Source organism: Vombatus ursinus, unplaced genomic scaffold (assembly GCF_900497805.2).
Source record: "Vombatus ursinus unplaced genomic scaffold, bare-nosed wombat genome assembly UNPS02014941.1, whole genome shotgun sequence".
Taxonomy (NCBI): Eukaryota; Metazoa; Chordata; class Mammalia; order Diprotodontia; family Vombatidae; genus Vombatus; species Vombatus ursinus.
Window position 1 is genome coordinate 8,955,059 of NW_020954719.1, and position 16,084 is coordinate 8,971,142.

Consider the following 16,084-nt stretch of genomic DNA (forward strand, 5'->3'; position numbering starts at 1 on the left):
AAGTAGGATGCTATTCCTTTCTTGATCCCCCCCTCAACATAGCTTAAAAAAACAAACAAAAAACAGAGAGACAGAACCTTTTTTGTTCTTTACATTTATTTCAAGCCTCAATTTGTAGTTTTAGTTTTTAGTTTTTCTGACATTGTTATGGGACTCTGCCATCTTCTGAATTCATCCTGTTACCTGCCTTTGCTTCCATCTCTTAAAACTTCAAATTCATCGATAGGTCCCTTTCCACCCACATCAGTTTCTTTGGACACTTCCTCTTGATCAGAATCATCTGAGGTTAAATTGCCAAAATTTTATTCTTGAGCGTTTCCCATCCCTTTCACCAAGTGCTCTTTTGGAGTATCATTTCATGCCATGGAATTCTACCTATCCCAGCGCTGAACTCTTTAAAAATCAGCTCTCCTAAAGCACATAACAATGACCAACATTCTCTTCCTTAGTTACCACAAGTGACAAGATGGCACAGTCACTGCCTCCCCTCCAGTCATTTCCACTTCATCTAGGTCTTCACTGGTCAGAATTAGGTCCAGAATGGTAGCTCCCCTCATAAATATCACAGCCTTAGGAAAATGAAATTACCAGAAAGGAAAAATGTTCTGCTTTTAGCACATGTTCAAAGTCCTCTTTGTTATTTTTTAACCTAAGGACAATATTCAGTAACAGATGTGACAACAAATGAGATAAAGGTTATTATGTTCTGAGCAACGTGGGGGGAAAAGGTCAGGAATCAGGGTGATTTTTTAATTCTACTTACTAACAAGACAAGGTTTAAGTGCATGGCATGAACATGACTGGTGCCATTTTTGACCCCGACCGTAGTAACTTAATGGAACCACTATTTTACCAATTAACTAAATATGGAATCCCAATCATCTCTGATTTTTCCTTTTTTAGCTCTTATCAAATCAGCTGCCAAATCCTATCACTATCCCTTGCATTGATCACCTCCTTTCCACACAAGGCCATACTTCAGTTTAGGCCCTCCATACTGCTTACCTAGACTACTCTACCACCCTGTAGCTGGTCTTCTTGATTACAGATTTGGATCTTCTCTAATCCAATTTTGTACATGGATGTCATCCCTTCCTTCAACAATTCTCTAATGCCTATCATGAAGTAACTGTAAACTGCTTAGCATAGTGCTTGGACATAGAAGGCCCTAAGTAAATGTTAGCTACTGTTATTATTAGTATTGAAGAAAGTTCAAATGCCTTAGCTTGACATTCAGGACCTACATAGGAGAGTAGGACTATTTTATCTCTCACCAGCACCCTTTACATATTCTACACTTCATCTGAAATATATTTGCTATTCCCTAAACAAATTGCCCACATCACATTGGACTCAATGTCCCCTCCTCACATTAGGTTTTTACTGAAATACTATTAATCCCCCATGCCACATCCTATATAAAGCCTTCTATCATCCCCTCTATGAACTCTGATGGCACTCTGTGTGTACCTCCATTATGCACTACCTTAGGATTGGTCTTTGGTGTATGTCACTACTAGACAATCAACATTCAGAGAATAGAAACTTTTTTTCATCTTTGTATTCTCATAGAATTTAACACAGGGCTTTGCATATGAATTAAAGAGCATTTATTTAGCACTTACGGAGTGCCAAGCACTGTGCTAAGGGCCAAAGCACAAAAAAAAAAGTGACAACATCCTTGCTCTCAGGGAGCTCACACTCTAATTGGGGGAGACAATACAAAGAAAGTTCAGTTGAAGGCTCAGAAGTTCTAAAGTTGTAGAAAAAGGATAGCTGGCAAGGCCCAAGAATCCTTATGTTAAAGTCAGTATGTTACAGGTTCAATGACTGCTGAATTAATGGATGAAACCAATGAAAACAATCTAGGAAAACGGAGTTAATATCACCACACATTTAAAATGGAGACAGGCAAAAAAAAAAATCACTTGGAGAAACCATACTAAATGGCCTACAGAGAGGGAGCTATCAAAAGACATAAAATTGGGGGCAGCTGGGTGGCACAGTGGATAGAGCACCGGCCCTGAAGTCAGGAGGACCTGAGTTCAATTCCAGCCTCAGACCAAACACTTGACACTTACTAGCTGTGTGACCCAGGGCAAGTCACTTAACCCCAACTGCCTAAAAATGGAAAAGAAAAAAAAAAAGGCATAAAACCCAGTTAAGAGTATGAAAGACAAGAAGATGGGGCGGGAGGGATAAGGGAAAAGGGGTTCAGGTGGCTGAAGAAAAGGTAAAACAAAACTATATGGAGAATCTTGAAGAAAAAACATTAATTAGAGTTTTAAATGAAAAATCAAGAGTTAGTTCCTGTGGAAAATAGGTATTTAAGGGGCAGCTAGGTGGCGCAGTGGATAGAGCTCCGGCCTTGGAGTCAGGAGGACCTGGGTTCATATCTGACCTCAGACACGTAACACTTACTAGCTGTGTGACCCTGGGCAAGTCACTTAACCTCATCTGCCTCATTAAAAAAAAAAAAGAAAACAGGTGTTTAACATGAGGCACATGTACCTTCCTCTAAGCCAAGAATTAACGTGGAGTTTGTAAACTTGCTTTTAATATGTTTTTTGGGTGGCAGCTAGGTGGTGCAGTGGATGGAGCACTGGCCCTTGATTCAGGAGGATCTGAGTTCAAATCCTACCTTAGACACATAATACTTAATGTGTGACCCTGGGCAAGTCACTTAACCCCATTGCCTACCCAAAAAAAAAAATGTATTTTGATAGCTATATTTCAATACAATTGCAATCCTACATCTTTTATTTTATGTATTTTAAAACATTATTGAGAAAGGATCTATAGGATTTAGCAGACTGGCAAAAGGGTCCAAGACACAAATAGAACTAGGAATCCCTACTCTAAGCCAAACAAAATACAGATTTATGTAAGTTAAAAATCAGAATGATTATTAGAATTTAAATAACAATTTTTGGTGAAATTACACAAATTAAATATATATGTAACTTAAGAAATATGTTTGTGGGAGAAGCAGCTGTGGCCTAGTGGATAAAGAGCAGCCGAATCAGAAAGATCTGGGTTCGAATCCCACCTGACACATACTGGCAGTGTGACTGGGCAAATCATTTAATTTTTCAGTCCCCCTAGGCAAATATGTAAGGCTGTAAATTACAGAGCAGGTACTGATCTGCCTGGGTACACCAATTTTCCCTATAGGGAAGAATGAACTCATAGATCCATCTCCCTCTCCCCACCCCATCACATAAATCTCCTGAATAAATCTATATTCATTGTCAGAGGGGAAAAAAAATGAACAAATGAGTATTAGGCTAAAAGAATTATTCAAGAAATGGAATGAAAGACTAAGATAAAATGATACATGGTAATACAACAAAGACCTTATACAGATAATCAGGAAATTTAGAAGTTTAAAGGTAAGATAGGGAAAGGAAAAGGAATGAGGAAGAAAGGAAGGAAACTTCAAGGTGTACAGAAAAATAAAAAATAAAACCATGAAAATAAATAGGAGGAAAAAAAAGATAAATGACATTTCACAGTGAAGTCAATGTGTGTTGGAGCCACTTCCTGTTTTGGCAAATAACCAACACATTCTTACCTCACTCAAGTCTCTTTGGACCAACCTCAAACAAAGTATTCTAGGTTCTTCCTCATTTAATCTCTAGAGTGTGGGTAATAAAACCAAGCTTTGTTTACACTACTATAATGAAAATAAACCTTTCTGCAGAGGTCTTACTAAGCAATTCAGGAACTACATCAACTACCAAAAGAATAAGCAGAAAAATTACATAATGTTTATTCTACGTGAATTAGAGCATAAATTCTATGTAAATTACAGCAAACATAGGTGGGGCATTTGCCCAGGTTCTATTGCTATCAACAGAGAGAGTTCCTAACAGTCTAGGAAAAAACAATCATGAAATTCCTAGAGAAGCCCCATGGCCAAGGAAGCCGAAAATCAAGAATAAAAAATAATGAAACCCACATTGCAGGAACTGGGCTCTTTTTAGCTCTTCATTCACAAATCAAACACCGCCACCTGGAACTGTTAAATACTTGCTGGAAGGGGAAAGCTAAAGCAGGGAAGAAGTAAACTAGTGTCTTTTAAATTCTCTTTAAAAGTAAAAGTGAAAAATTCACTTCTTCACAGTGATGTAATTTCAGGTTGTTTGTAGGAGAAGCACTGTTGCTTTTCCATAGTAAAACTTTATCAGACTACTTAAGGGTCCAAGGAAAGGAGTCTATGCAACACTGGTCTTCATCTGTCATATCAAACTAAAAATGGGTAATATCAATAGCTAAATCCTTGCTTGTCCCCTGCCCACTTACCCCAATGCTACAGAAAGCACCATGATTCTGCCCATCCCTTTGGTTCAAACCATTAAGGTGACAATGACTATCACCTGGCTCCATCTCCTCAGACTTTACTCTCATAGTCCTTGCCCAAACGTGTCATTTCTCATTTGATCTGCTACAATCTTTCTTGGCAGTATCCACCACCTTCACATCTTATCAGCTCCTTCTCTCCATTATCAACTCCACCTAAAATCCAGATGTAAAAATGATCTGCACTGTGAACCCAGAAAGTATTGAGATTGGTTTGGTTGTGTGGGTTGTAAAAGGACTCTCATTGCTTTGTATTTGGCCCTGGTACATCAATCATTTTCTCTTCCTCAGAACTTTGAATTCAACCCCTGGTAAGGATTCAAGTCTCTATTCTGCATGGTACAGATACTCTTCTGGAATAAGATTATTCATTTTTCAAAGGACTATTATAGGCAGTGCTTAAGTCAAGCAAGTTGTGACTTTATTTCTTTTTTGGGGGGGGGGGAGGGTGGGTGGAGAAGAGGAGAGTAGAGCCAGACACCTAACTATCATACATCTTTATTTCTTCAATTTAAGTGAAACAAAAACGAGTTACTTTCTTTTAAATCTCATTTCAGGCACTTATTGTAGGTTTCATTATTATACCAATCTTTTTCAGACTTGACACAAAAGAGGCCTGATAAATTTTCTTGGCAATAAAAACAACCTACTAGTAAATCTGAGGGCCTCACCTTAGGAGACACAAATTCGTGTTCATTGCTGGGACTTTGAATACTTCTCTCAAAAAATTGTGACAATTAGCATAACCTATGAAAAAGGTTATCATGGGCTGACATAGGAAGAAGTGGGACCAATGCTGGGGAACCAACTTGGGCGTGTGGCATAACTGTGACTACCCCAGAAAATGAGGACATCTGACTGAAAATCCTCTAAAAGGCAAGTCAGGTTGCTTTAGTCAAAGTCATGTAGAAGTTACCAAGAAACTATTTTTTAATCTTCTATCTTACAGATTTTCAATTTGCTTTAAACCAAAAGGAATTAGACTACATTGCAGGATAACTTTAATGGACAAAAATTTCCTCGGTATAAAAACCAATCAAGCTTTATCAAGTGCTTAAAAAAAAAAATTCAAACCCGTACACAATCTTTGAACGTTGTCTTCTTCAGCCCTAACTCAATCTGTAAAGGGAATTCTTGACAGTCTATAAGTAAAACACGAAAGGAATACCCATAGTCACAGACACAATCATTTTTCAAGGAGAACAAAAACATATGGGAAGGGTGTGAATACAAATAGGATCATAGAATTCTAGATTTTAGAGCTAAAAAGGACCTTAGAGATCACCTTACTCATATTCTTTACTTCATAGATAGGAAAGAGAGGCCTGAAAGGATTCAGCTGCTCAAGATCACAGAGCTGAGGATTAGAACCTGGGTCTTGACTCCTAGTCTAGGGCTCCTTCTACTCACGTGGGAAAGACTTTCTTAAAAAGTACCCAAGTCAAGAACATTACAAAAACAAAAGTGTCTCTTACATAAGGAATGAGGACACAGGGTAGAAAGAGAAAAAGTCCAATATACTAAAAAGAAAGGTCTGAGAACTTCATTGGGAAAAATTAACTTTGGGAAGTGCAGTCAGTGCTCAAATCCTGCCAACTTTATTGTGTTACAGTGCTCCCCCCCAAAAGAGAGAGAGAGCAAGAGAGAGCACTTATTATTTCATTTTTCATATCTCTGACCCTACTAATAGGTCACTTTTGGCAACTGTTGCCTCAGTCCTCCATGTAAACTCATATTTCACCACAGCAATGCAGGATCACCATGTGGTGTCAAGATGGTAATGGCAGGATATACAGTGTGTGGGAAAAAAAATTTTTTCCCTACCATTCTGCTTTCCAGGAGCTAATACACGGCAGTGAAAGCAGAGACTGCAGGTATGTCATGGGTGGGTTGGTTGGTGGGTAGTCTAAAGAATATAGAGATTCATTTTTATTTATATATTAGAAAAAAAATTACATAGCTCCAGATTATCATAAAATTTGACGTCTTTCAATTAAACATCACACAATTCCCATCATCATTATGCCCTACATAAAACCTAAATGATATGACAAGCTTCTATCAATATTCAACAACAACACAGTCCAGAAATTGTAACTAAGAAATAGCTGTAGAAATGCATGCCTGACAGGAAACTGTGTGTGGCAAGAGGGTTGGGACAGGGAACAGAGGGCTGGGATTCCACCTCTGGAGCGTAGCACCACCCCACCTCCCACTCTCCATCAGTTAGGCTCCTGCAGACCTCCAACTGTCTATCCATATCCCTCTGCAAGAGGAGGAGTGTCCAAAGGGTGAAGGAAGCAGCAGCTACCCAGCATGGGATGCTCCCCTTCTATTTCAATATGATGTGGTAGCTATCATTGGTTTCAGCTGAAAAAGAAGCAGAAAGATCATTTGTCACCTCCAAAACACAGCAAGGATGGGGAGAAGTGTGACAGGTTCTCATAAGAGAAAGAAAGAGGATTTCTCAGCTTTTACACAGAACAATGCACTTGTATCAGAAAAGCAGCAAAAAAGTAACATGAACATTGAAGGCAGGATGACTGCCACTAAGTAAGTAACTATGAGGTAGCTAGTAAACTTTGATAATGGCATAAGACAACTTCTAATCAATAATAAACTCTTAGAGAGCTTGTTTCTTAACCAACATACAGAACTAACACTACTTTGCTTTTCTTCCTCTCAAAGAGACAATGTACGAAAAAAGTCTTGAGAGTTCCTTAAAGACTGATAGAGTAGAAATACAGGCATCATGGTATAGTGGGTAGAGATGCCGAGTGTTAGGAAGATCTGGTTTGAGTGATACATCTCTGACAGATACTGGTTGTGTGACTTTCAGCAAGTCACTTAATTTTTTAGTGTCCCAGACAATTTTTTAAGACTGTAATTTGCAGAAGTTGCTGTTCTATTTTGGTAGAGGGAGTTTCCTCATCAGAATACTACAGATGAAATTACAGATCAGACCGAATAAAAACAAAAGTATTTTTATTGTTCTATTACCTTTCATCGTGTCCAGAATAAAACAAGCTTCCTCCTGAAAGTTCTGAATCATCTAAAAGAAGCAATAAGACTAAGTGAAAAAAAAATGCTCCAAATCACTAATATAAGAGAATGTAAATTAAAACAACTCTGAGGTACCACCTTGCACCCATCAGATTGGTTAACATGACAAAAAAGGAAAATTACAAATGCTGGAGGGGATATGGAAAAATTGGGATATTAATGCACTGTTGCTGGTGGAGATGTGAACTGGTCCAACCATTCTGGAGAACAATTTGGAACTATATCCAAAGGACTATAAAACTGTGCATACCCTTTGACCAATCAATACCACTACCAAGTCTCTCTTCCAAAGAGATCAAAGAAAAGGGTAAAGGACTCATTTGTACAAAAATATTTATAGCAGTTCTTATTTATGGTGGCAAAGAATTGGAAAATGAGGGGACCCCCTCATTTGGGGAATGGCTGAATAAATTACAGTACGTGAATATGAAGGAATATTACTGTGCTATAAAAAATGATGAAGGTGATGGTTTCAGAGAATCCTGAGGAGACCTATATGAAATGACAGACAGAGATGAGAGAAGAATCAGAAAAACACTGTACCCAGTAATAGCAATACTGGAACAATGAATCAACTGTGAAAGACTTAGCAATTCTGATAAATACAATGATTAACCACAATTCCAAAGGACTCATGATGGAAAATGCTATCTACATTTAGATACAGAACTTAAAAGGGACTCACTGTAGACTAAAGCATATTTTTTTTTCTTTTTGGAACATGATTCATGCAGAAATATGTCTGTATGACTTCATATGTATATTGAACACTGTATTTCTTGCCTTCTCAAAGGGTGGGGAGGGAGAGCATTTGGAACTTAAAAAAAAAGGGTAAGTAAACTTCTAAAAGCTTAAACAAAATATTATTAGATCACAAGCACTTTAGCTCAAGAGATATTAACCAATCAATAAGCATTTATTAAGCTAATGTGTGAGGCACTATGCTAAGCACTGCATATACAAAGACAAGTCAAATAGCTCCTGCCTCAAGGATCTTATATCCTAATTAGAGAGAAAACATGTACACATATGAATATATACAGGATGTATACAAAATGAATACAAGACAGTTTGAGAAGGGAATGTGGTAGTAGCTTGTGGGACCAAGGCAGGCTTCATGAAAACGGTGGCACCTGAGCTAAAGTCTTGAAGGAAACCATGTGAGATTGAGAAGTGATGAGGGAAGGCATTTGGGAAAACAAGTGCAAAGGAATCAAAAGATGGGTGATGAAGTATGTCATGTAAGCCAAACACTGAATAGGCCACTATGGCTAAAACAAAGAGTTAGAGAAGGAGGGGTAAAGTATAAGAAGACTGGAAAGGCAAGAAGGAGTTAGGCTATGAAGAGCTTTAAATGTCAAACAGAGGAGTTTATCCTTGAAGCCATAGGAACCACTGGAGTTTATTAGGGGTGGTGAGATGATCAGACCTGAGTTATGGGAAAATCACTCTGGCAGCTGTGTAGAGGATGGACTGGAATGGAAAGGCTTGAGACAGCATACCAAAAATGGAGGCTACTGTTGAAGTCCAGGTGAGAAATGGTGAAGATCTGAATTAGGGTGGTGGCTGTGAGTGGAGAGGAGTGGATATTTGCAGAGATGTTGCAGAGGTAGAAATGACAAGATTTGGCAACTGATTGGCTATGTGGGGTGAAGAGTCTAGGATGACACTTAGGTTGCAAACTTGGGTGACTTGGAATGATGGTGTCCTATCCTAGATGAGGAAGTCTGGAAAAGGGGTATTTTTCTGGAGGAGAGGAGTGAGTAATTAATTTTCTTTTGGACATGTATTTGAGATGGCCAATGGATATTTGGTGCTGTCAAACTGGAGCTGGGGAAACTTGGATTAGATATGCAGTGACCCAACAATTATTTATTAAACTCTTACTATGTGCCAAATGCTGTACTGGGGATATTCCAACAGTGGAGACAAGAAGTAAATAACTGTGTACATATAAGACACATACAGAGTAGATGGAAGGTAATCTTAGAGAGAAGGCACTATCAGCAGAGGGTTCTGAGGAAGGCTTTCTGTAGAATGTGGAATTTTAAGTAATCTTGAAGGAAGAGAGGGATTTAGGAGCCATCTGCACAGAGATAGTCAGCTTTTGTAACATTTCAGGTAAGGTAAGTCTGCCTCCTTAATTCCTCTGCCCTCGAGCAGCCACCAAATGGGGTCTTAAATAGGAAGGATATCTTGCTGAACTCATATTCTTCAAATGGCGAGTCTCTGAAAATCTTTAGAATCATCTGCCTTTTTGCTCATGTATTTCAAGGGTGTTTGAAGAATACATTTTAGTTTTAAGCAGAAAAACGAAAAAAGGAGTTTGACAGAGAATTGTTCTTAGGATATCTGATTGGTACTGTATTATATGACACCTTCTTGAATATCAAATTGTTTGATGGTAAAGCTCTATTCAGAATTTACCTCATCACTGATGAGCACATGGATTCCTGTTGGCCCCTGTTTGTAGATCTGACTGATCTGACAAGGGGAAATACTGAAAAGCTGAGCGATTTTCTCTGTCAGCTCAACAGCTGTCAGTTCTTCCAGATAGATGGCATGGTACACTGAAAAGTGAAGAAAGAATCAGCAGTCAGGGCCAGATTGTTCCCTAAGGAAGGATATTCCTGCACAATTAATCAATCAAGAGATCAATCAAAAAATATTTATTGTCCTCCTATAATGTGCCAGATACTGTACTAGCCACTAGGATTACTATAAAGACAAAAAAGACACACCCCCCTACTCTCCAGGAGCTCACATTCTAGAGGGGAAAACAACATGTACATATGTTGGTAAACATAAGGCAGATACAAAATAGATACAAGGTGATTTTGGGGAAGGCAGGCATGGACAATGGGGCAGGGAGGGAGGGAATTAGACGAAAGCTTCATGTAGAAGGTAGCACTTGAACTGAGTCTTGAAGGAAATTGAGGATTCTAAAAGGTGGGGGTGTCTTCCAGGCACGAGAGACAGCAAGTGAAAAAAGCAGAGAGAAAGGAAATGCAGTGCCATGTATGAAGAACAATGAGAATGCCAGTTTGACTGGACCATTGAGTGTATGAAAGGAAGCACCGTAAGATTAGAAAAGTGGTCTGGGGCCAAGTTGTGAAGGGTTTAAAATGGCAAACAAAGGAGTTCGCATTTGATCCTAGAAATAAGTCTCTAATCACAGACCTACTTTTCTACGAATTCCCACATCTGTCACTTAGTGGACTCCCATCATGTCATGGACACTTGAGTCTCCCTTTCACCTCTCTCTGAATCCGTCTTGTTCTCTTCTGAATGACCTACCGAAGAAAGCACCATTTGAGTCTCCATTCTCATGTTTCTGCTCCTGCTGCTGCTGCTGCTGCTCCCTCAACTCCAAGGTTTCCTGGCAAACATAAATCGTCAGCCTGGGCCTCACCATCCTAGGGAGGAAGCATCTGGTAAGCTGTAAAGTTCTTAGGGCAGGCACATTTTATGGAACATCAACTTTAAAGATAATAATATATATGTTGTGACCAATAAGACTACTCTGCCTATAGACAAAAGAGACTAAAAATATAAGCTCTGACTCCATAAACTGTGGACCAGGCCCAAGATTTGTTTCAGGGCCCTCAGCAGAATACATTAGGCCACCCGTAGCTCAACCTGTTTTCCTTCTGCAAATACATTCCATTCTATTCATGTGACTGTACTAGATTGCTTATAAGTAATGTCCCTACTCCTTCCTCCTAAAAACACCACACTATTTCTTTTAAAAAGGATAGGATCGGTGATCTAGCACTTAGAACAGAAGAATGAACTTAATAGATATTTACTGATGGATCGAATTATTTCAATGGCACAGATGGTTCTGAGGTGAGAAACTCTTTACCAACGCATGTTGGCACTTTCTTTGCAACTTGTAGTTTCAGGGAGTTGCCCAGAGCAGTATAGTCAATCTCAAACAGAAATGGATACCTGCCTGCTGCATACTCACTTAGAAAGCCACAGATCAACATTATCTATGTTGCACTGTATCTTTATTTATTGTTAAACATTTCCAAATTGCATTTTAATCTGATTTTTGCACTTGGGAATTGTACTCCGAGTTTGATAACTCTGGCCTAGAGCCCTGAAGGGTTAAGTGCCTTGCTCAAGGTCACACAGCTAGTGAGTGTCAAGTGTCTGAGGTCACATTTGAACTCAGGTCCTCCTAACTCCAGGGCCAGTGCTCTATCCACTGCTCCACCTAGCTGCCCCATACACAGTCTTTTTTTTAAGCCAAATCTTAAAATCCTACTTCTTCCAAGAAATCTTCCCAAACTCAAATACTCTAAAATGCACTCATGCTAGTCATGTATTTAATGCAAACACTTTATTCCCAGTATGTAGTAACTATTTAAATTTTGTTGGCACATCCTGCATGTGTTTCTTGTTATAAGAGTGAGAGGGCAGGAACTGGGTCTACTGGGTTTCTCCACATAATACCTAGTACATAATAAGAACTTTTAATATTCATCATGGCCTCTGCTCCATTTCATCCATCCCTAAATTACAGTAAAATCTCTGCCCCCCCCCCCCCCCCGGCCAAATCTTCTCTTGATAATAGAATATGGGGTACTATGATAGGGAGTCCGCTGGGCCATAATGAAAAAATTTTGACGACAGGGTAACTAAGTGCCCCACAAAATACTCTGGATTTCACATCCTAAAGCAAACTAATGCGTGAAACCTAAATTCACTCTAAAACTAATTACATACCGCCCTTTTAAGGCATTAAAGAGTCGGATTCCATCAGCAGGGCCACAAATTTGGATAACATCATCTCTGGTTAACTTCAATAAATCTGCACCTAATAAGCATAAAATAAAAACATGAGGAATAAAGTAAGAGTCTGTAATACACACCAACATGGGCTTTTGAAGAGAATTTTGTTTTTAAAGATTTGCAAACCTTTAAGTGTTATATATAAATATTATTAGCATTTTTACAAAATAAGGAATCTGTGTTAGATATCCCAGGATCTTTCCAGTTGTAACATTTTATGGATCTAAGATCACTGACTTGGTGGCACACTCTGTTTTTCCAGATTCATAGCTGTGAATGGTGAAACCAGGTTAGGAAGTAGGTGCTTCTCATCCTCCTGATGATTTAGGGAAAGAAGTCAACGAATAGTGTTCCTTTTAGCATTTTCTATTATGTCTGGCATCGTAGTGATATGGTGATCACTGGGAGGTTATTGAATCATGTTTCTTAAAAGTTAACATCTTCCTTCTCATGTTAAAAAGTGAATAAAATATGCCTTCCCTTTGAACAAAAGGTCCCACTGCTGAGCAGATATACTCTCAGTACTGTGTCTTTGTAGAGTTGAGTAGAGATGAGGAAGGTGGTTCTGTGCTCATTTGTATCGTTTCACTGTCTCATGTTTCTGTTTTCTTCTGTCATGAAAATGTGTCTGAATATCAAGGCTGCCATATTCTTTTTTATTACTAATTTTTGCTGCCATTTTCTCCATATGAGTAAAATATATTAGGAACTTTTGAAAAAGGATTTTTCTTTTTTTTTCAGCCAAAGACAAAGTTTATTAGAACATCTGTCATATTGGGCAGACTCTTAAGGAGTCTGAACATTAGTGAACTATTGGCTAGATTATAGCAGTGGCTAGATTCTAAGAATCTGAGCTTGAAGAGAATTTTTAAAAATAACACTGAATAGAAGATCTCTACATTCCCTTCTTTAAAGTATTATATGAGACAAAATGGCAGAACAGTAGGAAAAGTACAGTGAGCTCTTCTCACAAAACTCCTCTAAATAGATCTAGGAAACATGCCAGACCCAAATCTTATGAAGAAATGCAAAAACAAAAAATCACAGTGAATCATTTTTCCGGTTCAGTCAGCACAGGAAGACAAAGAGGTCAGCAGGCCCTGGAACCAGAATTAAGCAAGGGGAGCAGCGGGTACCAGGGTGAGAAGCAGCCCCAGGTCCACCCTGTGGTTCTGCTTTTGCCCCAGCAGAGCTGCTCATATGGCTGACAGTGGTCAAACTGAAGGCCACTATTGGATCAGACTGCTTCAGGAAAGCTGTTGGCTGGCAGGTCTCAAGCTTGAGCTGCCCTTGAGATACCAGAATAATAGTCAATGCCTCAAGAAAGCAGCAACCAGGACTAGTCCAGACCTTCCCTCCAGAAGCACATAGAGCCCAGCCCTAACAAGTCCAAAGGCAGGAAGTAGGCTGGAAGAATGAGGAAAAAGAAAGAACTGCACCAAAAAAAGCTATTCTGGTGACAGGGACACTTAAGACACAAAACCCAAAAGAAAAGAATGATTCCAAAACATTCATAAGGCATATACTCTTTGACCTGATAATATCACTACTAGGCCTAGGGGATAATAGGAAAAGGACCCATCTGTACAAAAATATTCACAGCAGCTCTTTTTGTGGTGGCAAAGAATTGGAAACTGAGGGGATGTCCATCAATTAGGGAATGAATGAACAAGCTATGGCACATGATTGTGACAGAATAATTTTGCTATAAGGATGAGGGGGGATGGTTTCAGAAAAACCTCAGAAGACATATAATTTGATGCAAAGCGAAGTGAGCAGAACCAGTGGAACAATGTAAATGATCAACTGTGAAAGACTTAGCTACTCTGATTAATACAATGATCCATGACAATTCCAAAGGATTCATGATGAAAAGTGCTATTCATCTCCAGATAGAGAACTGATGGACTTAGAGTGAAGGCTGGAGCATTTTTTCCCCTTTATGTTTCTTGCTTCCCCCACCCCTCCCTGGAACATGGCTAATGCCCAAATATATTTTGCATGACTTTATATGTATCATGGGTGTAATATTTCTTGCTTTATTAATGGGTGGAAGAATGAGTGGAGGGAAGGAAAAAATTTGGAACTAAAAACAAAAATAAAGTGACAAAAAAAATCAGAAGAAAAAAACATTCATAAGAAAAGCCTCAAAATGCAACTTGGGCACATATTCAATTTGAATTCCTGAAAGCGATTAAACAAGTGTTAAATGAGAGCCATGGAAGAAAAATTGGAAAGGGAATTAACAGCATGGTAAAAGCTCTGGTACAAAACCTTGCCCAAGCAACAAACTCTCTAAAAATTAGAATGAACCAAACAGAAGCTAATGACTCCATGACACAACAAGAAATATTAAAATAAAGTCAAAAGATTGAAAATAATAGAAGAAAATGTAAAGTATCTCATAGGAAAACAAATGATGTAGAAATGAGACTGAGGAGAGAAAATTTAAGGATCATCCAACCATTTGAAAGTTGTGACAAAAAAATAAAAAAGCCTAGACATGTTTCAAGAAATCTCAAAAGGAAACTGTCCAGAATCAGACAACAAAGTGGAACTAGAAAGAATCTATTGGTCACGTCCTGAAAGAAATCCCAAAATAAAAACTACAAGGACTGTCATAACCAAAATCCAGAGCTTCCAGGTCAAAGAAAAATACTGTAATCAGCCAGAAAGAAAAAATTCAATTACCAAAGAGGCACAATCAGGATCACAAATAATTTAGCAGCCAATGCTGTTGTTTATCCTTTGTTCTCGAAGAGGACCAAATTTAGCAGCCACTACTACAGTGAAGGAGTAGAGAGCTTGAAATATGATATTCCAGAAGGCAAAGGATATAGGTTTACAGGCAAGAATAATTCACCCAGCAAAACATAATCATACGGGGGAAGAATGGACTTTATTTAATAGAGGTCTTTCCAGCATTCCTGATGAAAAGACCAGAGCAGAGTAGAAACTCTGAAGTTCAAACTCAAGAGTTAAGAGAAACATAAAAAGGTAACCACTAATGAACACTTAGAAAGGGCTAAATCAAGATAAACTGCTGACATTCTAATATGAAGAGATAAAAGACATGTCCTCTTTGAATCCAATCATCATAAGGGGTCAGAGAGGAAGTCTAATTAGAAAAAAGGCCTTGGAATGATTCTGTCTTGCTAATCTTAAGAAAAGAACAAAAGAGAAGGAAAGAGTAATACACTGGGCAAGGTGGGAGAAGGTTAGGGAAAATTATCTCACAAAATTAGGGTGTGCCAGTAAACATCAATATAAACAAGGAGGAAAAGGCTGGGGAGAGCAGCTGACACTTGAATTTTACACTTATCTGAACTGGTTGAAGGAGGGAAAAATACACAAACACTTCGCTATAGAAATACATTTCATTTAAAAAGGAAATAGGAGGGAAAAGGAAGAAGGGCAAAGGAGGAATTAGTTCTAAACAAAACAAACTCTAAAATATTTATAGCATTTTTTCAGGTGGCAAAGAATAGGAATCTAAAGGGGTATGCATCAACGAGGGAATGGGCATACAAAATGGGGAATACAAGTTATAGTATATGAATATGATGGAATACTACTGTGTAGTAAGAAATGATGACGGGGATGGTTTCAGAGAAACCTGGAAAGACTTACATGAACTGATACAGAATGAATTGAATGGAACTAGAACAACTTATACATCAAATGACTTGGGAATTCTCATCAGCATAATAAGCAACTACTGTTCCAGGTCTAATGATGAAACATGCTACCCAGCTCCTGATAGAGAGGTAAATGATATGTACACACAAATACATGTATGTATCTATATACATATATATGTATATAGATAAATACATTTTCTTTTGAGTATAGCCAATGT

The 16,084-nt window shown here is 38.5% G+C and overlaps 1 protein-coding gene across 1 annotated transcript in view; it reads right to left on the reverse strand.

Annotated features, from left to right (window-relative positions):
- Positions 1-5,346: 5,346 nt before the first annotated feature.
- TFCP2 (transcription factor CP2) overlaps positions 5,347-16,084 on the reverse strand; it is a 66,134-nt gene continuing 55,396 nt past the window's right edge. Inside the window, exons 11-15 of the mRNA XM_027844307.1 lie at positions 12,160-12,250; positions 10,723-10,841; positions 9,853-9,995; positions 7,363-7,414; positions 5,347-6,732 (exon numbers count right to left, since the gene is read on the reverse strand). Coding sequence (XP_027700108.1) covers positions 6,695-6,732; positions 7,363-7,414; positions 9,853-9,995; positions 10,723-10,841; positions 12,160-12,250 — 443 coding nt within the window. The 3' untranslated portion in view covers positions 5,347-6,694. The remainder of the gene's footprint in view (positions 6,733-7,362; positions 7,415-9,852; positions 9,996-10,722; positions 10,842-12,159; positions 12,251-16,084) is intronic.